Genomic DNA, 22,241 nt, shown 5'->3' on the forward strand with positions numbered 1-22,241 from the left:
TTTGTGGGTCTTTCCGCCTTAATTTTTGTCTTCGGCAAGTGAAATGCATGCTCAGTCGGGTTGAGATCAGGTGATTGACTTGGCCATTGCAGAATATTCCACTTCTTTGCCTTAAACGACTCCTGGGTTGCTTTCGCAGCATGTTTTGGGTCATTGTCCATCTGCAATGGAAGTGCTGTCCAAACAACTTCACTGAATTTGGCTGAATCTGAGCTGAATCCGTCTGCTTCTGTCTTCTGTCACATCATCAGTAAACATTAGTGACCCAGTGCCACTGGAAGCCATGCAGGCCATGCCATCACACTGCCTCCATCGTGTTTTTCAGATGATGTGGTATGCTAAGGATCATGAGCCATTCCAAGCCTTCTCCATACTTTTTTCTTCCCATCATTCTGGTACAGGTTGATCTAAGTTTCATCTGTCCAAAGAATGCTGTTCCAGAACTGGGCTGCCTTTTTTAATAAGTTTTTTTTGGCAAATCTGGCCTTTCTATTCTTGAGGCTTATGAATGGTTTGCACCTTGTGGTGAACCCTCTGTATTTGCTCTCGTGAAGTCTTCTCTTAATGGTAGACTTGGATAATGATGTACCTACCTCCTGGAGAGTGTTCTTCACCTGGCTTGATGTTGTGAAGGGGTTTTTCTTTACAATGGAAAGGATCCTACAATCACCCACCACTGTTGTCTTCTGTGGAAGTCCAGGCCTTTTTGTGTTGCAAAGCTCATCAGTGCATTCTTTTTTTCTCAGAATGTATGAAACTGTTGACTTGGCCACTCCTAATGCTCTGGCTCTCTGTGATGGATATAATTTTTTTTTGCTGCGTGAAGATGGCCTCTCATTTGCAATGGGAGCTCTTTTGACCGAATGTTGTGGGTTCACATCAACAGCTTCCAAATGCGAATGCCACACCTGGAATCAACTGCAGACATTTTACTTGCTTAATTGGTGAAGAAATTATGAAGGAATAGACCACACTTGTCCATGAAACAATTACCCTTGTAAAAGATGGGGCTACATATTAAAGAGCTGTAATTCCTAAATTCCTTGAATTATGATGTGAATGCCCTCAAATTAAAGCTGAGAGACTGCACTTTAAGCCCATATTTATTATTTAACTGTAACTTGAATACATTTTGGTAAACAGCCAGAATAACAAAAACCAATCATTTCTGGACCTAACTGTATATATTGTCCATCATTATTTTGCACTTGTGTATCCATGACAGGTGAAGCACATTTTGGGTCAAACCTATCTTGGAAAAACTAAAAGTTTTTGTCTGGAGATGTCGATTTCTACATTCTAATGGGCCGAGTGCAACAATGTGCATTCTAATATTTAGTGCTCTCTGAAATATTTGGCACCCATGGTAAATGTGTCTGTGAACAAAATGTAAGTGTTGTTCATTAGCTTAATATGAATCTAACCTTAGTTGAGTGAAAATTGTTCAATGATATAAAACAACTGTCCTACTGGAAGATCCAACGAACACCCAGTTTTAGCCTTTTGGGAGCTGCAGGCAGGTTTTGTCCTAAAATTCCCTCGTACTGGATGGAGTCCTTGTTGCCATTTATCGTAACTAGGTCCCCAAGGCCTTTGGAAGTACAGCCCATTAGCATCACTGATCCACCACCATATTTCACAATGATTATTAGGTAAATTTTTGCATTACCACAGCATTACCCTAGGAATGTCTAGTAATGCAATCGGATGATTAGTAAAGTTCTGTAGGACATTTAGCCTACAGAAGTAAATGAGTGCTTGCTAGCTTGGTTAAAAGTATTTATAAAACTAAGTTTAAAAGATTAGAGTCGGTAGATTCAAATTATGATTGATTGGATAGATAGATAGCACATGTGAAAGTTGGTTTTGGTTCTCTAGCTCTCTAGAATGATTCAAGAGGTTACTATTGCCATTTTGTTTAAACCAAAAGGTGCGACATTGCGGGACTTGATATACTTCATAAAGGTCCTAAGGGTTAGATAACTTGAGTGTTTTTAAGGTGGTATTCGAGCCTAACTAAAGGAATACAACAATTTTTTAGCAACCATTATGCATTGGTCAGGTGCCAGGGTCCTGGGCCTCCTTCCTCTTACATTGAGGCACAATCTCCCCGGGCCCCACTTGCAGGCGTTCTGGGTCATTCCGAGGCCCCCTCCTGCGGCAGCAGGGCAGGCCTTTCTTGGCTGGTCGTACCAGCCCCAGGAACACAGCTCCTAGACCCATACCGACCGCACAGGAGTAGAACGCTGAGCCGTAATTATTAGTCAGGTCCACCAAAACACCTGAGAGAACGTAAAACTGTTGTAAAAATAGTGCATATTGTAGTTACAGAGCACATTAATATGGCACTGCCTTGGGTAGGAAAGGCATTATAAGCACTCTAGCAACTGGGGAACAGGCAAGATTATCTTATGCCATTAGTCAAGTGAGCAATGGCCTAGTATGCACTGATTTCAGTGGCCTCCAGGTTGAGCAAGAAGTGTGAAAAGAAGTAGAACAGCTTTGCAGGGACTCTTTTTTTGAAACGTGTTCTCATCTTCAAGAAATGAAGATGAGAAGAAAAAAAAATTAGGACACATTTCATCTCCATTTCAATACTAAGGACAGAGAAAGGCCATCTAAAATATAATAACACAATGTCCTTGGCTTATTATATAATAACATCTTTGACTATGACATTTCATCATTTAGTAGACACTTATCTTATCCAGAGTGACTTACAGTAAGTGGAAACATTTTAAGAAAGCTCTGTGAAACAGCTTAGTCGTGATTACATTCAAATCAAATAATTAGTTAGTTATCAGCAAAAGGCAGTCCTGGAAGAGTACAAACGACTATACAAATAATAAACATAGCTAAAAGTTTACAAAAGACAACAGACAGGTGGTAGCAGGGGAACTATTGTAGGTATACTATGAAAAGGTGAGATGTTTGAGATGTTTTCTAAAAATGGGCAGAGACTGCTATCCTAACCTCCAGAGGAAGATGGTTCCACCATTGAAATGCTAGAACTGAGAATAGTTTTGACTTCATGGATTGGGAACTACCACAAAGGGTCATTATGGCCAAGAGCCCATAGGTACATTTTATTTTGTTTTTCTGTAGGTAAGCACCTAAGCCTTGTTGTGGATACAGGCTTCAGCTGGAAGACAGTTCAGTGTGGAAGCAGGGTGACATGGGAGTTCTTGGGAGGGTTGAACATCAGACAGGCAGCTGCCTTTTTTTGTGGCACTATGAGTGCTATGAGTTGAAGTAATCCAGATGTGAATAAATGCATGAATAAATACATGTACTCCTTCCTGTGTGAGGTAAGGCTGTACTGTAAGAATGATGTAGATCATGAACCTGCATGAGCGTTTCACTGCCTTGAAGTTCACAGAGAACGACAAGGTGTTGCCTAGGGTCATGCCATTGTTCTTTGCACTCTGGATGGGGACACTGCACAGGTGTAAACCATGATGAACTTGTCCTGGAGCAGACAGGCCCTCCTATGGAAGGAAAAAAGCTCAGTCTTGTTGAGGTTAAGCTTGAGGTGCTGAGCCAACATTCAAGTGGAGATTTTAGCCAGGCAAGCAGAGATGCGTGTTGTCATCTTGGTGTCAGAAGGGGGACGGAGAAACAAGGCATCACCTCAGTAATATAGTAGTAACAGGAAAGACCATGTGAGAATATGACGAAGCCAAGGAACATGGTGAATATAAAGAATAGGGCCTAGAACTAAACCTTGATGAACACCAGTTGTAAGAGGCTGTGCAGCAGACATCGATCCTCTCCACGTCACCTGGTAGGAGTGGTCTGCCAGGTAGGAAGCAATCCAAGAGTGTGCAGTACCTGAGAAACCCAGATCCGATTAGGTGGATGGAAAGTTAGATATGATGATTCACAGTGTCAAAAGCAGCGGATTGATGGATGAGAACAGAGGAGAGTTAGCTTGGACATTGTGAAGAGCTTCTGTCACATTGAGGATAGCACTCTCAGTTGAGTGGATTGTTTTGAAGCCTGACTGGTTAAGGTCAAGGAGATTGTAGTGAGAGAGGTAACAAGAGTTGGTTTGACTCATCTGTTCAAAGCACATTTTTCCAGTAGCTGTATTCATCAAGTAGGTTTTGTTTGGCAAACTTTTGTAATGCATTCAGTTACTTTTTTTAAGAGGAGAGCCTTCTTCAGAGACTTCCGTGGTTGACCCACCTGCTCACTGCATTGTTTTACGAGGAACATATTAATGAATTTTGTTATTTGAATGACATTAAAAATAAATATATCATTAGCGTGAGAGGAAAAGAAGTGACATTTCAGAGAGCTGTGAATATGATATAAGATTTGACTAAAAGTCTTACCTCCTAGGGGTGGTCCAGCCAGCCCAGCGAAGCTTTGTATGAAAACGTAGACTCCAGCGGCCGACACCATCCTCTCTATGCCTACTACATCTTCCTCAGCCAGCATGGGTACATGTGACGAAGCCATGGTGCCTAACAGAAACCCATAGCACCCACAACACACAGCCAGGCCCCAGAACTCCCACACCATGGTAAAGGCCACCAGAACCAGACCAGTCAGGACTGTGAAGCCTAGCAGCACCAGAAGCTTCTTGTCTCTGAAGAGCTTCCTTTCTAGCACCCAGCCCATGCAGAAGCGTCCAAAGATCTCTGCAACAGCCATGGCGGAGAGCATATAGGTGGCGCTGTTGCGCTCCACACCGCAGCTGATGCTCAGCTCGATCACATAGAGCTGGGGAGCGAAGAAACCCAGTGTTGCGAAGAGGCCAAAGAGAGAGTAGCAAATGAAGCTGCCTTCTCTTAGCATGGAGAAGTTTAGAGGGTTGTGCCTCTGGGCAGATTCTGTCTGCATCTGCTCCTCATCCTTCTCAATATCCCTTTCCTCGCTGTCTAAACACTTTGAACAAGGCTCAATCATCTCTATTCCTTCTTTGGTCTCCTTCTCCCCTGTTCCCTTTAGAGGTGTCTCCTCTGCACCCCTGCTGCCGTCCTCCAAGAAAGGGTGTTGGAGGGGATGAACCTTTATATTCTCAAACTCTCCAGAGCTCAGGGAGCAACGGTGAATCAGCCCTTCATCTTGAGATCCGGAACTCTGCTGTGCACAAGAGCCATCCTTAGAACATGATATGTCTGTAGTGTACAAGGTCTCCTTACTGTTGTACGACTCCTGTGTGTTTAGAGCTTCCAGCTTTTTTTCTGACAGGACCTGTGTATCTGTCAACGTGGCTGGTCCTGGTCTGATGATGATGGGTCTTAACAAAAATCCACAGATGACCAATACGCCCTGCAAAGCTCCTATAACCACCATGGTATAACGCCAGCCAATATAGTCTTTTATATTGGAGAACGCTATGAAGCAGAGGGGAGGACAGAGGGCAGGGTTAAAAATACAAGACCATAGCCATCAATTAAATGCGGGTTGAATAACAATAATATGAAAAGGAATTGAGAAAAGGAAGAAAAAGGCAATAGGAAGATTGATAAACTGAATGATTGTCAATCTGTAAGAGAAGAGTTACCCGGGGCAAGGGCCAAAACAAAGAAGCACTCTCCAGTAGAAGCAATAGTTGTGACCAGGTAACGTCGCCGGGAGAAGTACTGAGACAGGATGGTGACTGTAGGTAGGAAGGTAAGACTGAATCCCTGACCTGTGGAGGCGATAAAAGTCATGATCCAACCACAGATGGGAAATACATTACAAACCCTTTCTTATATGCACTATCCTAATCAAACAAATTTGTCTAGCAGCCAAAGGCACAATCATAGTCATATTAAAAATTTTGATGTTGCAACTTTATACCCCCTTTCTAAAATGTTGAACGGATATTTCTATCTCTGTCAATAAAGCCGTTCAGAATGTGCTGATCCTTTTGATCAGTTGCGGACCAGAACATTTGCAGTAGGGTGGCCAGATGAGCCCAGTCGTTTTTTTTGTGGCACAGTTATCAACAAAGATTAATTTAGAACTAAAAATGTCATACATAAACCTATTTAACTATGTACTCGTGACCAAGCAGACAAGTTAGAATTTTTTTAATGTCTGTCTGAGTTCCATTACCTCCAGCCATTTCAAACATCTCATCTTAAAAATTTGGGGTAGTGAGAAGTGGAACCAGTGGGGTGGCCAAGCTTTACATCAGGATTGGCAAAGCCACCCTTAGTCCAACCGCGCAGCGATTGTGCTGTGTGCACAAATACATTTGTTCATGTGCGGGTGCAGTGGTCACAAGCAGTGACTCAATGCTATTTGCGATTTGCTGGTCAAAACATTTCAGAACGGATTACTGGCTTTATAATCTATGCTCACTATTGTTAGATATCATAACTCTACTTCCCTATGGGGTGCCGTATGTAAAAGTTTGTGATACATTAACTGATACATTTTTAACATTAAGCTCACTTTCCTCACATTTGAGACAGAAATTATATATTATATATATTATATTAAAATGTTAAATATATATCTATATGTTGAATGTATATCTAAATGTTATATCTAAATCTAAATGTTAAATTTATATCTAAATGTTAAATCTAAATGTTATCTAAATCTTAAATTAATATCTAAATGTTGAATGTTAAATCTAAATATTATATCGAAATATAAATCTTAAATATACACTCACCTAAAGGATTATTACGAACACCATACTAATACTGTGTTTGACCCCCTTTCGCCTTCAGAACTGCCTTAATTCCACGTGGCATTGATTCAACAAAGTGCTGAAAGCATTCTTCAGAAATGTTGGCCCATATTGCTAGGATAGCATCTTGCAGTTAATGGAGATTTGTGGGATGCACATCCAGGGCACGAAGCTCCCGTTCCACCACATCCCAAAGATGCTCTATTGGGTTGAGATCTGGTGACTGTGGGGGCCATTTCAGTACAGTGAACTCATTGTCATGTTCAAGAAACCAATTTGAAATGATTCGAGCTTTGTGACATGGTGCATTATCCTGCTGGAAGTAGCCATCAGAGGATGGGTACATGGTGGTCATAAAGGGATGGACATGGTCAGAAACAATGCTCAGGTAGGCCGTGGCATTTAAACGATGACTAATTGGCACTAAGGGGCCTAAAGTGTGAAAACATCCCCCACACCATTACACCACCACCACCAGCCTGCACAGTGGTAACAAGGCATGATGGATCCATGTTCTCATTCTGTTTACGCCAAATTCTGACTCTACCATCTGAATGTCTCAACAGAAATCGAGACTCATCAGAACAGGCAAACTCCTACAGTCTTCAACTGTCCAATTTTGGTGAACTTATGCAAATTGTAGCCTCTTTTACTCAGACCGGCCCGTCTGGCACCAACAACCATGCCACGCTCAAAATTGCTTAAATCACCTTTCTTTCCCATTCTGACATTCAGTTTGGAGTTCAGGAGATTGTCTTGACCAGGACCACACCCCTAAATGCATTGAAGCAACTGCCATGTGATTGGTTGATTAGATAATTGCATTAATGAGAAATTGAACAGGTGTTCCTAATAATCCTTTAGGTGAGTGTATATGTAAATATTATATCTAAATCTTAAATATATATCTAAATGATAAATCTAAATGTTATATCTAAATAAGTCGCCAAGTGTAAAGCTAAATATTTAGAAAATATTCAAATCCCCAAGGAAACCACGCCCACTGCAGTGGCTTCAAATCGCGCTGCACAATATATATAATTTCTGTCACAAATGTGAGGAAAATGCGCTAAATGTGAGGAAAGTGAGCTACATTTTGAATATGTATCAGCTAAAAAATTGTAACTGAACTTTTACATTCGGCACCCCATACTTCCCCTTAAATTTTTTAATATTGCGTTGGAAATTTAATTAAGTGTCTTTACCCGGCAATGTGTACAACTTTTTTCCACAAGTTTTTTAAACCAGCAGCCATTTGGCGAATTTTAAATAGGCTATACCGTGTAGAATCGGGGAAGTAACAGGCACCTAATTAATTATATTGTATTGAACGCTGTAGGCTATAGCTATCTAGAAGCTTGAAGACTGGTATGTCGGCTAACTAACCAGTAAGTTATATTGAAAATGTGTCTAGTTGTCGATTATGAGATGATTGTTTGTTTTCTACATTTTGTATTAGCTAGCTATAGCAATTTATGTCTTCAATAGCATTCAAGACAGTCACAACATCTAGTCCTTTTGATGCTGCTCTATGGGGCCATTATTGTACCAAAACTATTTACATATGTGTGTGGAGAGTTGTGTAACTGTATCTCAAACCGTGTGTGCGTAATCAGATTTGTAAATGTGTAAAATAATCTGTAAATGCGTACCGAGTTTTGTGAATGTGTACAGGAATCTGCATGTCTATTCAGATTTTGTGTGCGTAATTAGAATTGTAAGTGTATTGAGATTTGTAAATGTGTGGACAAATCTGTAAATGTGTACATAGATCTGTGAATGCATAGACTAATCTGTAAATGCGTAGACTAATCTGTAAACGCGTATGCGGACAACTCATCAGTTACAATTCAGACGGGCCTCTCAATCAGTGTTGCCAATTTAGCGACTTTGTTGCAAGATTTATCAACTTTTCAGACCCCCCTTGTTCTTACTCTTCTCAACGAGCAGCGGGTGCCGCCGTGGGCCCGTGGGACTGAAAATGAATCGCGCATGCGGGAAGCCCCCGCTGGCTTTTCCCGGCCATAATGTAAAATGTAAATGTTCTTTGTCTAAAATAAATCACTGCAGTTCTCTTAATCTATGACCATGATATCTCCCCTTATGTGTTGCTCTATACGTTCATTTCTTTTCTAGCCTTTTGATTTTGACTTAAATAGCGCCCCCTTTTTTTGATATGTTCTTTTGTTTTTTTTCATTTCTTGTACATGGACAACATTTGTAAATACACATGTATATTCTTTTCCCCAACAAAAGTTTTTTATGTTAAAAAATAAAAAGAAATCCATTCACGATGCTAATGTTATGTTCACCACTAGGAGATAAATGTACCAGGGTAAGTGTGAAGAACCGGTGCCCACTAACTGTTGACCGTTGTGTAGCTGGTCTATACACCGTTGGAAGTGTGACAGGCCATAATGTACAGCAGAGCAGGTAGTCTAACCACCAACCCTTGCTGTAGATCATACTGGTCTACAGGCACCGTTGGAGGTGTGACAGGCAATGTCCAGCAGAGCAGGTAGCGATGACATGAGTACTTGTGAGAATGGTAAGCATGGCCTACTGAAGTTCTCAGTCTCCCATTGCTGGCTTGGCTCTCAAGTTAGGAGGGTATGTCCATATTTGGGAGACCAGACTTGCTGTAATTTTCCTGAACATTGTGCTGACTTTTGGACAAACGGGGTCCTGGCTGATCAGTACAGATCCAGTGGCACTGATGGTATGAGTATGGGTTTTAGACCATGTCATAGCAAAATATCATATATGGGCCTCAGAACTTACCTGGTAAAATAACAGGTTTAATTGCAATCTATTGGCTAATAAAAAAACCTTCTGTTCATGTATATGAATTAGCCTATGTCATTACTGTTCCTTCCATCAGTGACCATATCTGTCTGTTTATTCAGAGCTCGGATGCTGCAGACTACCTCAGGTACTGGGTCTAAAAGGAGGTCATATCTGGAGTGTTGGAAACTACAGATGCATCTATTTGTGAAAGACCTCTGCTCATATCATCCAGTGATTAAGGGTAACTGGGTTTTGGGCTGGTAACTGAAATGTCGCTTTTTCAAAATTCCCAGATGAAGTTTCTTAGTTTACCCTTGAGCAAGGCCTAACCTTTATTGCTCCTGTTGGTCTCTCTGTCTCAGAGTACCTACTAACTGGCCAAAATGTGAACATTTGTGGAGGGAGAGGTGATTGGTAGATGTATGACAGCTAGCTGCTTGAGAAAAATATTGGTTAAAGCCCTGAACTACTCAATTTACAATTCAAGGGCTAGACATTTTTAACTCTTCATTTGTGATTGTTGATTTCTTTTGTTGGCAATGTTAATCTAGTTAGATCAGGTGTGTAAGCAGTTGAGTATTTCAAATACATGGAATAACTGGGGGTTCCAGAGGAGTTTTGACAACCACTGCAAAAATCCACCCACCAAGTAATCTCCAGTCCAGAATCCAAACCAGTAAATTTACAGTATCTTCCCTCTGGTAGTAGCTACACGGACATCTGTTAAGACTGAACATTTTATTTCTTGCTGATTATCTTTAAGTCCTAGACACATGAGGCTGCAGAGGGAAACACTCTAGATACCTTGAGGGAACGGAGGACCAGACTACTTTCAGGGCATGTCCTCCTGAGTCAGTTTATTGCTCCCAGTGCCCCTACAGTTCCAGCCAATCTCACACAATCTGAAAAACAACCCATCAGTTTGGCACCAAGCTTCACTGGTTTCCATAATAGCTAATGTTGGCCTGTTTTGTCCTCTCTATAAAACAAGAACTGTTTTCCAGTCTGGATGGATGCTGTCCTGTCATTATCATTGGCTTCATGGTCTGTATGTGTTTGACATGCATTTAATGTTTCCATATTAATTAATATTATTTGAATTATCTTTTTGTTTGTCAGTCATTCTTCAATATTCATACTTAAATTGTCACTGAATAATAAATGGTAATGTACTATTTACGCAAGGTTTATCTGAACAGTAAGAGACAGAATAACATCCAAGAAAAGAAATCCAGAAAAACACGTCATAAATGTTAGAAATTGATTTGCATTTTAATGAGTGAAATAAGCATTTGATGCCCTCTCAATCAGAAAGATTTCTGGCTCCCAGGTGTCTCTTACACACGTAACGAGCTGAGATTAGGAGCACACTCTTAAAGGGAGCATGTTACCTTTATAAAAGACTCCTGTCCACAGAAGCAATCAATCAATCATATTCCAAACTCTCCACCATGCCCTAGACTAAAGAGCTGTCCAAAGATAGCAGAGACAAGATTGTAGACTTACACAAGGCTGGAATGGGCTACAAGACCATCGCCAAGCAGCTTGGTGAGAAGGTGACAACAGTTGGTGCGATTATTCACAAATGGAAGAAACAAAAGAATCTCCCTCAGTCTGGGGCCCCAATGCACTTGTGGAGTAGCTATGATCATGAGAACGGTGAGGAATCAGCCCAGAACTACACGGGAGGATCTTGTCAAAGATCTCAAGGCAGCTGGGACCATAGTCACCAAGAAAACAATTGGTAACATACTACACTGTGAAGGACTGAAATCCTGCAGCGCCCGCAAGGTCCTCCTGCTCAAGAAAGCACATGTACAGGCCCATCTGAAGTTTTCCAATGAACATCTGAATGATTCAGAGGAGAACTGGGTGAAAGTGTTGTGGTCAGATGAGACCAAAATCAAGCTCTTTGGCATCAACTCAACTCGCTGTGTTTGGAGGAGGAGGAATGCTGTCTATGACCCCAAGAACACCATCCCCACCGTCAAACATGCAGGTGGAAACATTATGTTGTTTTTCTTCTAAGGGGACAGGACAACTTCACCGCATCAAAGGTACGATGGATGGGGCCATGTACCGTCAAATCTTGGGTGAGAACCTCATTCCCTCAGCCAGGGCATTGAAAATGGGTCGTGGATGGGTATTTCAGCATGACAATGACCCCAAACACACGGCCAAGGCAACAAAGAAGTGGCTCAAGAAGAAACACATTAAGGTCCTGGAGTGGCCTAGCCAGTCTCCAGACCTTAATCCCATAGAAAATCTGTGGAGGGAGCTGAAGGTTCGAGTTGCCAAACGTCAGCCTCAAAAACCTTAATGACTTGGAGAAGATCTGCAAAGAGGAGTGGGACAAAATCCCTCCTATAATGTGTACAAACCTGGTGGCCAACTACAAGAAACATCTGACCTCTGATTGCCAACAAGGGTTTTGCCACCAAGTACTAATAAGTCATGTATTGCATAAAAATTATAGATCATTTCTTTGTCCGTGGGCAAAGGTACAAACATTTCCCTCACTGTAAGAGTGCTATACAGGTCCAGGCATTCATGTGATTCTCATATATAAAAAAAAATGGACTAGAACAAAAAAACATTTTACTGGTTGAGGGTCAGGTTGGTCTTCTGTTTCATAAGAAATTCTGCCAGGCTGTCCACCCAATCCATTCCTAGTAAGTTGTGTTCATCTACTGCTTGAAAGATTGTCAGCACTCATTTACAATTGAACACTGATTGCTGTAATTTCTTAGTTATTATCTAGTGGTTCTCCGTCATCTGTAAATATTCATGCTGTAAGGTTGTATCAGTGTTCATTACAAAACAGAGCAGGAGGATTTATTACTGGAATACAGACCATATGTTGGGTGGGTTATAAATTGTTCCACTCACCCAGTGGTGTTCTGTTCATCAAATTCATTTTATAGAACCCTTTTTGCATTGGCACTAGTGGGAACGGGACCTAAGAAGAAACTTAGAGAGTAGAAAGAGTTTGAGGGGTCCTCTTCGGCTGTTCTGGGGGAAATTCATAAGAATACATGACCTTTCTGGTGCAATATTTTTGCATGTTCCAATTACTGGAGGGTCAGTAAATACAGATGGGCTGAGTCTTTAGGCAGAATCCAGATCAGCTGCACAACCAGGTGGACAAAGATGGGTGACCAGGAGGCCCATCATCACTGTGTTGATCTCCAACACAACCAGGTGGACTTTGAGCAGGGACAACTAGGAGAAATCAGGCCAGGAAATCCTAAAACACAGTCCAAGGACTTAGGTTATCTTCTGATTCAACAGGACACAACAGTAATTAGTAGTGGCATTCCTCCAAAAGGATACATCAAAATTCAGACTGACCCTTGTCCCCCAGCACAAACACTTGCAGCATAAAAACTAAGCACTGAGGTGGGGGGTGTTGGAGACAGTATCCAAGTAATATTATGGGATATTTGAATACACAGACGTATGTTTGGTATTAGTAGAAGGATAAGTAGCAAATGTCTCTGAGGATGTTTAGCCCAGTAGTGTTCTCGGTAGTCAGGACCCACGGTGGAACATGGTGATCCAGAACACTGGTGGCCAGAATTGGGGACAGAGTGTAGAGCTCCAGGCAGTTAACCTGGAAAGAGGTTGAGATGAAGAATGGAAAACTATGAGAAAGGTGAGTGACAAAAATGGAGACAAAACTGAAAATTATACTGTACAGTTTGTCTGGGTTTTACTTGTTTGTCTGGTTATTACCAAATTTCCTTAAGCAGCAAGGCCCTTTTTATTTGTAATTGATCATCCCACCCACCGTTAATCTGTACAAATGTTTACATTGGAGTTATCTATCAGACACTATTATACAGGGCAATTTACAGTAGTATTTAGGATTAGGTGCCTTGCATAAAGGCAGAGACATGTTTCACCAAATTACTCTACAAGCCAGCCTACTCTCCAATTTTTCCCCCAATTACTGGGTGAAGTGAGCAGAGATATTTTGTTAACATCTTTCAGTCCCTGTACCGTTGCAATGGGCCTTGTCTGTCCTTGTAGTCTGCAGAGCTCTGAAAAAAACAAGATAAGACCATTGTAGTTAGTGTTGGAATGGACAAACATTAAAGAGAAATAGAGCAATTAAGATAAATGTATGAAACATGTTTTGATAAGTAGGTGAGATTTTTATTTTATCTAGCCTGTTTTTACAAGGTATGTTGCCTGAGAAATGTTTTCTAATTTAGAGCATCAACCTGGGATATAGTTACAGGAGAAGGAGAGAAGATCAACCAATTGGAAGCTGGGGATGGTTAGGTAGCCATGCTGTTATGATTACATATTGCCATCAAACCGGTAAACACCCCTTCTCTTACAATTAGTGACATGGGACCTATGGAGACCACAAACAGTCTGGGCACCCATTTACCATCCAATCCCAATCACAGCTCCCTGTGCAGGACACTTAAGCAACATGTAGTCTCCCACCCCAGGACCAACCAGGCCCGACCTTGTAGTCTCCCACCCCAGGACCGACCAGGCCCGACCTTGTAGTCTCCCACCCCAGGACCGACCAGGCCCGACCTTGTAGTCTCCCACCCCAGGACCGACCAGGCCCGACCTTGTAGTCTCCCACCCCAGGACCGACCAGGCCCGACCTTGTAGTCTCCTATCCCAGGACCGACCAGGCCCGACCTTGCTTAGCTTCAGGGGCAAAAGCCAGCAGTTGGATGCAGAGAACTTCCATAGACATACAGACAGAACTTCTTCAGTTTGCCTAGTTTGTCATTCTCACTAATATTCAACTAATCATATATTATACAGTTATAGGTAAAGGAGAATCCAAGTCAATGCCCTTTTTTACTTATGCCTTACAAACACACCTGTGGTAAGAGAAATTGTAGTCTGGCCTGACATCCTGATCTCTCCCACAAGGCAACCTTTATTAATTTTTTTTTTTTTAAAAAGCAGTACATACATTTTGTGTAAACTAAGCTGACATGGTCAGCCTCCATACCTTATAGAAGGGTTGGTGGTTAGGCTACCTGTTCTGCTGGACATTATTGCCTGTCACACCTCCAACGGTGTATAGACCAGCTACACAACGGTCAACAGTTAGTGGGCACCGGTTCTTCACACTTACCCTGGTACATCTATCTCCTAGTGGTGAACATAAAAAAACGTAATTTTAAGTCAGTATTCAAGCAATTGGCTAACCAAGAATCAAGGCAAATTAGTCAATTTAGGCTATATCAGTATCTGAAGCAACTACTGTATGGACCGAATTTAATAAATACATGATTTATTGGTAGCTACGGTTGCACTTCTTTACATTGATTAACTAACAAGATACACATTACTGGTAGCATTTGTTATCGCTAACGATTAGGTATGAGACTAACTTAGCATAAATTTGGTTACTGTACCGTTATTTAGCAAAAACAATTGCTAACTCAGCACACATGAGTAGCTATAGGAGTGTAGCTACTACTGCATCTAACATTTTGCCGTCACTTGTGTCCAGTGTCATCATGTTAATTTGGTTTACATACAACAAACATCTAGATAGCTAACATACATATAATACAAAGCTAATTTAGCTAAAGCTCTTACCTGAATCAAATGGATGTGCAAGCCAGGCTGTCCTGAATTAGAAGCCATACCGTCCCGTCGAGGCGGTTGGCAGCCTCTCAATAATTCTGAGAAGCTTTTCTGGGAGCCATATTTATTTATCTAATACATACTTAAATGGCATTCCTTAAACCACTAAGTTATCAGCCCATCAGTGCATATCACGCTTAAATGTGTGCGTCCTACTGCCGCCTGGTGTCAAAACTTACAAATCTCCTCACACATTTGCAACACGCATATACAGATCTCTGCTGCCGTAAAAGTGTAGCAAAAGTCGCGTGTTAAAAGACAGCGAATTGAGAGGCCCGTCTGAATTGTAACTGATGAGTTGTCCGTATACACATTTACAGATTTGTCCACTTATTTACAAATCTCAGTACACTTACAAATCTTTTACAAATACAATTCTGATTACGCACACACATAATCTGAGTAGACGTTTCCAGATTCCTGTACACATTCACAAAACTCGGTAGGCATTTACAGATTATTTTACACATTTACAAATTTGATTACGCACACACAGATTGAGATACAGTCACACAACTCTCCACACACATTTGTAAATAGTTTTGCTACAATAATGACCCCGTAAATGGCCCCATACTGCTCCATGTTGTGTTTGAACAGGTGGTCATCATACCTCCAATGAGTCCCATGGTAATGTACATCTGGTTGATGGAGCTGGTGAAGCCACTGGCAATGCTTCCTATGGAGATTAAGAGTCCACCGACCATAACAACCGGTCGGAACCCAAATCGGCTGGTCAGCAGAGAAGCAAGAGGGGCTGTTAGAGAGAAGTGATAGGTTTGCCTGACGATTCCCATGGAAGCCTTTTGGAGCTCTGTCTTGGTGGGTGTGGGGTAGCATTTGGCCAGATCAAAGAGTTCTGGTACCTAGGTTGTCCCATATCTTGGTTGTCACTAAGATATGGCACTGTGTGGTACCTCTGTCCTTTTTCAGATGATAAGGTGTTATCAGCCTCAAAAGTATTTATTTTGCACACCATTTATTCAGCTTGAGTATTCTGCTAAAATCTGGACTAGTAACAAAAGCCCTGCACACAACCTGTCTGCAGCTCTCAAAAACACACACTCTAGACACAAATGTGGCTTATTGTCTCACCCGTGAAGGTCATAACGAAGACACAGATGGAGATGATCCAGGACACTCGGCTGTTGCTCTCCCCAAATTCCTGCATCAGGTCATGGAGGAAGATGCCAAAGCTCTTGATGAATCCATAGGTGAACACTTCCACCAGAAAGAAGGAGACAGCCACCACCCAGCCCCAGCCACCATCTGGGGGAGCTGTGTATACGTTAGGTCCCATGTAGTGCTTTGCTCTGGACCTCCACCCAGTCATGGCCTCAGCAAAAAAAGCTTTAAAGAAGGGGGACAATTAATAACCTTTAGAGAAGTATCTGAAGTTAAGCAGTGATTGATGCTTACTGGAAAATGATAGCATTTACTACTTAATAACTCGGGGTGGTTTGATCCCACAAGGCTGATTGGCTGAAAACTGGTTCTGATTGCAAATGGTAATTGGTTTATAAGACTAATAAGTAGACTCATGACTGGTGAGGTGGTCTAAGTCACTGCATTGCTTTGCAGTACAGAGATTCACAGCTCCCAGGGGTCTCACAGAGGGAGGTGCAACATTTTATCAGCTCCACCCAGGGTGGGCATGTTGGTGTCAGTTACTGCTGCCTTGTCTTGTTGCACTCCTTGTGGTTGGTCAGGCATCATTGTCGTTGTTAGCTGGGTGATGCATTACCCTCCAGCTTGTGAGTGTTATATAAGAAGAATTGCTTTGCGAGATGTACATTGGAGGACATGTCTACATTTTTGACTCTCCTATTCCTGCTCTGGAGTTGTTGCAACAAGGCAATGCCATAATTGCAAATTTGAAATTAAGAAATATGGCGGTCAAAAGAGAAACACCTATGCCAAAATATATAAGTAGGAATTAAGTTCTGTGATAGTAAGATGGTACATTTAATTGGAAATGTAAACAGTTAAAAAAATTCTCCTACAGTAGTTTGAAATTGACAAAAAAAACAACCAACATGGTAAATAATCAAATACATATATTTTATATAATATATTTGATATAATTTACATCAGTATGAATCCAAATCTTATCGATATTTTATGCAGTTAATATATGTGACATGAGTGGCAGATTTTTAAAGAGCTTATTTTTCAGTACTTTTTTGCTTTAGTCTATATGTTTCTAGTCCCCACTGTCCATAGCGGTATGTGGGCGTTGACGTCTTCAACTGTGCATGGATGCAAACAAATCGGTAATTCATAACTTTTTTATCAATTCCACATGTTAGTAAGATTATTTTTAGCTGTCATGCATTTAATGATGAAAGTAATGCATCGGAAAAGATGCTTTAGGATCTCCTTTTTACGCTAATTACATTTTGACATTTCTCTGTCCGGGAAAGCTATAACGAAAGTTAAGTCCTCTGCTTAGATAGGGAAACAATGTTGCTTGTCAGATTTCCTCTCGAAGGAGAAAAGCCTTTTAATGTACTGTAACCGTTCCTCAACGATCCTAATCAGCCTAATAGCTATACTAAATAAGCACAACCTCACACTCTCTCTCAGACGCACAACACACACACACACACAGTAACCATGTCTCACTTACAGCCTTTGGTGTTCCTCTTCAAATCTATAGCGTTTCCCCACTGAAGAAGTTATTAATACTGTCCCTTGATTAATTGGTGAGTGATTGTAAACTCATCCAACTGAGTCTTTTGCAGTACTGGCTCATCTTGGTGGACTTGAGTGTGTACTTAGATGCACTCCATGGTGCTGTCATGTTCCAAAAAGGTCAAATCAAAGACAAACAGCATAAAGTAAATACAAATATTACAATTCTCAATTCTTTTTAACATTGATTTGTTCTTCACTATAGCTATTGGAAATATGATAAGAAACATAAAGGCTATTTGGACCTTTTTGTTGCAATTTTTTTTTTTGAAAAGCCCAGTACAAAATCAAGACAAAAAGTTCTCAAACACAAAATTGAGGTTTTCGGATTTGGCAACATTTGAACTATGCATGTCTTTGAACCCAGGTCCAATCATGGCTACATTCTAGGTCAGTATTTAGGTATTTACTATGTGTTTTGCAACTACTGATTTGGTTAAGCTTCTTAGTATTTTGCAATGTCAAGTTGCTATTTAACCTGCCTAAGTATTTACATCAGCAATTTGACAACTGTAAAATTGTAACTACACTAACTACGGTGCAGGACTGGTTATTGCACCTCTTGAAATATCCTTTATAACTGAAAAATTAAGTTTAGGTTCTGTTCACATCATGTATATACTAAGTCAAGAATGTCACAAATTCAAAACTAGACTGCTACAAATATACACTACATCTTTACTATGGAACAGTAGGCCACATACAATACATTGCACATCTCAACTAAAAACCAACTAGTTGAATGAAAGTATGTCTGTATGTCTTGCTGGGTATAGTGTAGCTTGATGTTAATGTTTACTCTCCTTATAACCTGACCCTAACCTTAACCTCATGTATTTAATACACTGCCGATTTTGCAGGTTTTCCCACTTACAAAGCATGTAGAAGTCTGTCATTTTTATCATAGGTACTCTTCAACTGTGAGTGACAGTATCTAAAAAAATATCCTGAAAATCACATTGCATGATTTTTAAGTAATTAATTTGCATTTTATTGCATGACGTAAGTATTTGATCAGAAAAGCGGAACTTAATATTTGGTACAGAAACCTTTGTTTGCAATTACAGAGATCATACGTTTCCTGTACTTCCTGACCAGGTTTGCACACACTACAGCAGGGATTTTGGCCCACTCCTCCATACAGACCTTCTCCAGATCCTTCAGGTTTTGGGGCTGTCGCTGGGCAATACAGACTTTCAGCCCCCTCCAAAGATTTTCTATTGGGTTCAGGTCCGGAGACTGGCTAGGCCACTCCAGGACCTTGAGATGCTTCTTACAGAGTCACTCCTTAGTTGCCCTGGCTGTGTGTTTTGGGTCGTTGTCATGCTGGAAGACCCAGCCACGACCCATATTCAATGCTCTTACTGAGGGAAGGAGGTTGTTGGCCAAGATCTCGCGATCCATGGCCCCATCAATCCTCCCCTCAATACGGTGCAGTCGTCCTGTCCCCTTTACAGAAAAGCATCCCCAAAGAATGATGTTTCCACCTCCATGTTTCACAGTTGGGATGGTGTTCTTTGGGTTGTACTCATCCTTCTTCTTCCTCCAAACACGGTGAGTGGAGTTTAGACCAAAAAGCAATATTTTTGTCTCATCAGACTACATGACCTTCTCCCATTCCTCCTCTGGATCATCCAGATGGTCATTGGCAAACTTCAGACGGGCCTGGACATGCGCTGGCTTGAGCAGGGGGGCCTTGCGTGTGCTGCAGGATTTTAATCCATGACGGCGTAGTGTGTTACTAATGGTTTTCTTTGAGACTGTGGTCCCAGCTCTCTTCAGGTAATTGCATGGAGCCCCAGACCGAGGGAGATTGACCGTCATCTTGAACCTCTTCCATTTACTAATAACTGTGCCAACAGTTGTTGCCTTCTCACCAAGCTGCTTGCCTATTGTCCTGTATCCCATCCCGGCCTTGTGCAGGTCTACAAATGTATCCCTGATGTCCTTACACAGCTTTCTGTTCTTGGCCATTGTAGAGAGGTTGGAGTTGAGTGTGTGGTAACAGGTGACGAGTTCAAACAGGTGCAGTTAATACAGGTAATGAGTGGAGAATAGGAGGGCTTCTTAAAGTAAAACTAACAGGTCTGTGAGAGCCGGAATTCTTATTGGTTGGTAGGTGATCAAATACTTATATCATGCAATAAAATGCAAAATAATAATAAAAAAATCATACAATGTGATTTTCAGGCTTTTTGTTTAAGATTCCGTCACTCACAGTTGAAGAGTACCTATGATAAAAATTACAGACCTCTACATGCTTTGTAAGTAGGAAAACCTGCAAAATCGGCACTGTATCAAATACTTGTTCTCCCCACTGTATAATAAAGTATTTAATCTAATGCTGCTATACAAGTGTTTGTTGAGACAGTGTCTGACTTTGTCACTTTCCCAGGTCTTTAACCAGAATGGTGGTGAGTGTTTCCCAGCTCCTATTATTTGGGACCTTACTGTTTTCTGGGTTGCTGTACCATGCAGTGATCCAGAATGGGAATATGACCAGCACCAGGAGACCCAACTTCATCATCATTTTGGCAGATGATATTGGATGGGGAGACCTCGGAGCCAATCAGCAGGAGCGTCAGAAGCTAAGTAACACCCCTAATCTGGACCTGATGGCCCAGGAAGGAATGAGGTGCAGTGCTTGTTAGCCCTTTTTGCTAACCAACTAACATCATTTATAGCATGTTTTTTTTTTTTTAAACCTTTATAGGAGGTGCAGGCTTTTGTTCCAGCCCTGGTGACAAATACCTGCATTGAGCTATATGACTTATCATTGACTTGTAACAAGTATTTACACATCCTGTAAACGGTAAAAATAGGAAGCCCTAAAATACCATGATGGTGTAATGAAACCATGTAAAGTAGTGGACCCAACACAAGACCTGGTGTTGAAGGATGTGAACCCATTGTAAATGTAGTAATACACACAGGTTGGTTTAAAACAGAATACAGGCCCTGCATTGTGTATGAACGTATGAATGTTTAAATTCTCTATATAGAAAGATTAGTAAAGAGGACAGACAAAACTGGCAATTAAAGCCCCAACATCTGTGGTGGTAAGATGGTACATTTCATTGAAATATAAAAACACAGTCATGTTTTAAAAATTGATTCTACCTTTTTACTCCAGAACCAGAGTTTAGGATGACTGCTGTATGTTTTAAAACCCTATACTGTCCTTCATCACCCCTCTAATCAGTGCCCAACTTCCAGGTTGACTGACTTCCATTCCCCAGCTTCCACCTGCTCCCCGTCCCGCGCAGCTCTTCTCACAGGACGACATGGCCTGAGGAACGGGGTTACACACAACTTCGCTGTGGGGTCTGTGGGGGGGCTACCCCTCTCTGAGACCACCCTGGCTGAGATACTGCATCAGAACGGATACTACACAGCCATGATCGGTGAGAGGCAAAGAGACCCATTCTATTTTATTTAGTCCTGACCAGTTCTAACCTGCTGTCCTCTGTTCCAAGTTCAGGTAAATGGCATCTAGGGCACAATGGTCCATACAGTCCCACAAACAGGGGTAAGAGGCGTTGATTTCACTAGTTAAAATGGTTGACACACAATATCTATCTGCGTCAGGACAGAAATGCAGACGATGTTGAAGAGTATTTCAGATCTAAGACAACTGGTGTGTTTTTTTTGTGGTCAGGTTTTGATTACTACCTTGGAATCCCGTACAGTAATGACATGGGCTGTACAGACCAGCCTGGTTATGACATACCTCCTTGTCTCCCCTGTGAACCTGGATCACAGATACAACACTACAGGTTGGGGCTCCATGTATTGTCTATGTAGTTTATAGTTTATATAGACTAGGCCAGATGCAGGCATATCATTTTAACAAAAAACAATGCAAAAAAAAAAACATACCTTTTACCATCATAGTTGTCTGTTACTGAAGATTTGTGCTGTCTACTTAATCAGAGTGAGTAAAGCTGGTCACAGCAGCTGTTACTCCAAGGTGGCTCTGCCTCTGTTCGAGAACGAGACGATCGTAGAACAGCCTCTGGACCTGTGGAGACTGACACAGCGATACACATCGACGGCACTCGATGTCATACTCAAAGCCAGGTGAAATTACCCCCTAACGGTCGAACGTCTAAATACCCTAACTGGAGTTGGGAAAATCCAGCTGTTCAATGGAACGCCATCCTCTCCCACTGCTGTTGATATTCAGTACATACTGGGGGTGACGGCTGTGTGCGTGGGTCATGGTGGGTCATGGTGGGATGTGTTCACATTAACATCGCCGGAACGTACATGGCACCATGCGCTCGTCGGGGCACGTGCACGTCAGGTCTCATGACCCTATTTCACCGTCTTTGTGTCTGTGCCAGCACTGCGATTCTGGAGGCGAAGGTGGTTTTCCTTCATTCCATGCAAGGTGCTGCGCAGAGCTATGATGGGGAGAGTTGTGAAGTCTCTCTTCGCTCTGCGTTCGTGTGTCAAACAGCTGAATTAGGAGGGCTGTTTGACCATT

General features: G+C 41.6%; 2 protein-coding genes and 1 long non-coding RNA gene across 12 annotated transcripts in view; 1 reads left to right on the forward strand and 2 right to left on the reverse strand.

The window, feature by feature from the left end:
* Positions 1-22,241, forward strand: part of LOC105031645 (arylsulfatase G) — a 29,226-nt gene that overhangs the window by 3,519 nt on the left and 3,466 nt on the right. For 2 of the 9 annotated variants that reach the window (XM_010906204.5, XM_034292243.1), the window contains exons 1-6: positions 17,263-17,331; positions 20,148-20,387; positions 20,969-21,156; positions 21,234-21,281; positions 21,411-21,528; positions 21,686-21,832. In XM_010906204.5, the coding sequence (XP_010904506.2) occupies positions 17,318-17,331; positions 20,148-20,387; positions 20,969-21,156; positions 21,234-21,281; positions 21,411-21,528; positions 21,686-21,832 (755 nt within the window). In that variant the 5' untranslated portion in view covers positions 17,263-17,317. Of the gene's footprint in view, positions 1-16,175; positions 16,273-17,262; positions 17,332-20,147; positions 20,388-20,968; positions 21,157-21,228; positions 21,282-21,410; positions 21,529-21,685; positions 21,833-22,241 lie in introns of those variants that run through there. The other 7 variants (XM_010863663.5, XM_010906221.5, XM_034292242.1 and 4 more) reach the window with 7 other exon arrangements.
* LOC105005610 (monocarboxylate transporter 7) lies at positions 744-21,709 on the reverse strand. Of its 2 annotated transcripts, XM_020046730.2 has the most exons (7): positions 21,632-21,709; positions 16,154-16,408; positions 15,672-15,815; positions 5,516-5,644; positions 5,203-5,345; positions 4,338-5,088; positions 744-2,282 (listed from the first exon to the last, which is right to left on the reverse strand). In XM_020046730.2, the coding sequence occupies exons 1-7, from the start codon at positions 21,642-21,644 to the stop codon at positions 2,059-2,061; spliced, it is 1,659 nt and encodes a 552-aa protein (XP_019902289.1). In that variant the 5' UTR covers positions 21,645-21,709; the 3' UTR covers positions 744-2,058. The 2 variants fall into 2 exon arrangements, with proteins under 2 accessions (XP_019902289.1, XP_010861975.1); XM_010863673.4 differs by lacking the exon at positions 21,632-21,709 and adding an exon at positions 17,688-17,946 and having other exon boundaries at positions 4,338-5,345.
* On the reverse strand, positions 12,970-15,662 carry LOC109615814. Its single transcript, XR_002196820.3, has 4 exons — positions 15,011-15,662; positions 14,415-14,557; positions 13,430-13,470; positions 12,970-13,040 (listed from the first exon to the last, which is right to left on the reverse strand). It is a non-coding gene; the product is annotated as an uncharacterized LOC109615814 (long non-coding RNA).

Source organism: Esox lucius, chromosome 5 (assembly GCF_011004845.1).
Source record: "Esox lucius isolate fEsoLuc1 chromosome 5, fEsoLuc1.pri, whole genome shotgun sequence".
Classification (NCBI taxonomy): Eukaryota; Metazoa; Chordata; class Actinopteri; order Esociformes; family Esocidae; genus Esox; species Esox lucius.

Bases quoted from the DNA above. Each gene is read 5' to 3' on its own strand.
- LOC105005610 (XM_010863673.4), bottom strand. From the start codon at position 16,391: ATGACTGGGTGGAGGTCCAGAGCAAAGCACTACATGGGACCTAACGTA. The intron at 5,346-5,515 runs GTAACTCTTCTC...TCTGCTTCATAG, and splicing joins TGTTTTGGCCCTTGCCCCGG to CGTTCTCCAATATAAAAGAC. The intron at 2,283-4,337 runs GTAAGACTTTTA...ACGTTCTCTCAG, and splicing joins GGCTGGACCACCCCTAGGAG to GTGTTTTGGTGGACCTGACT.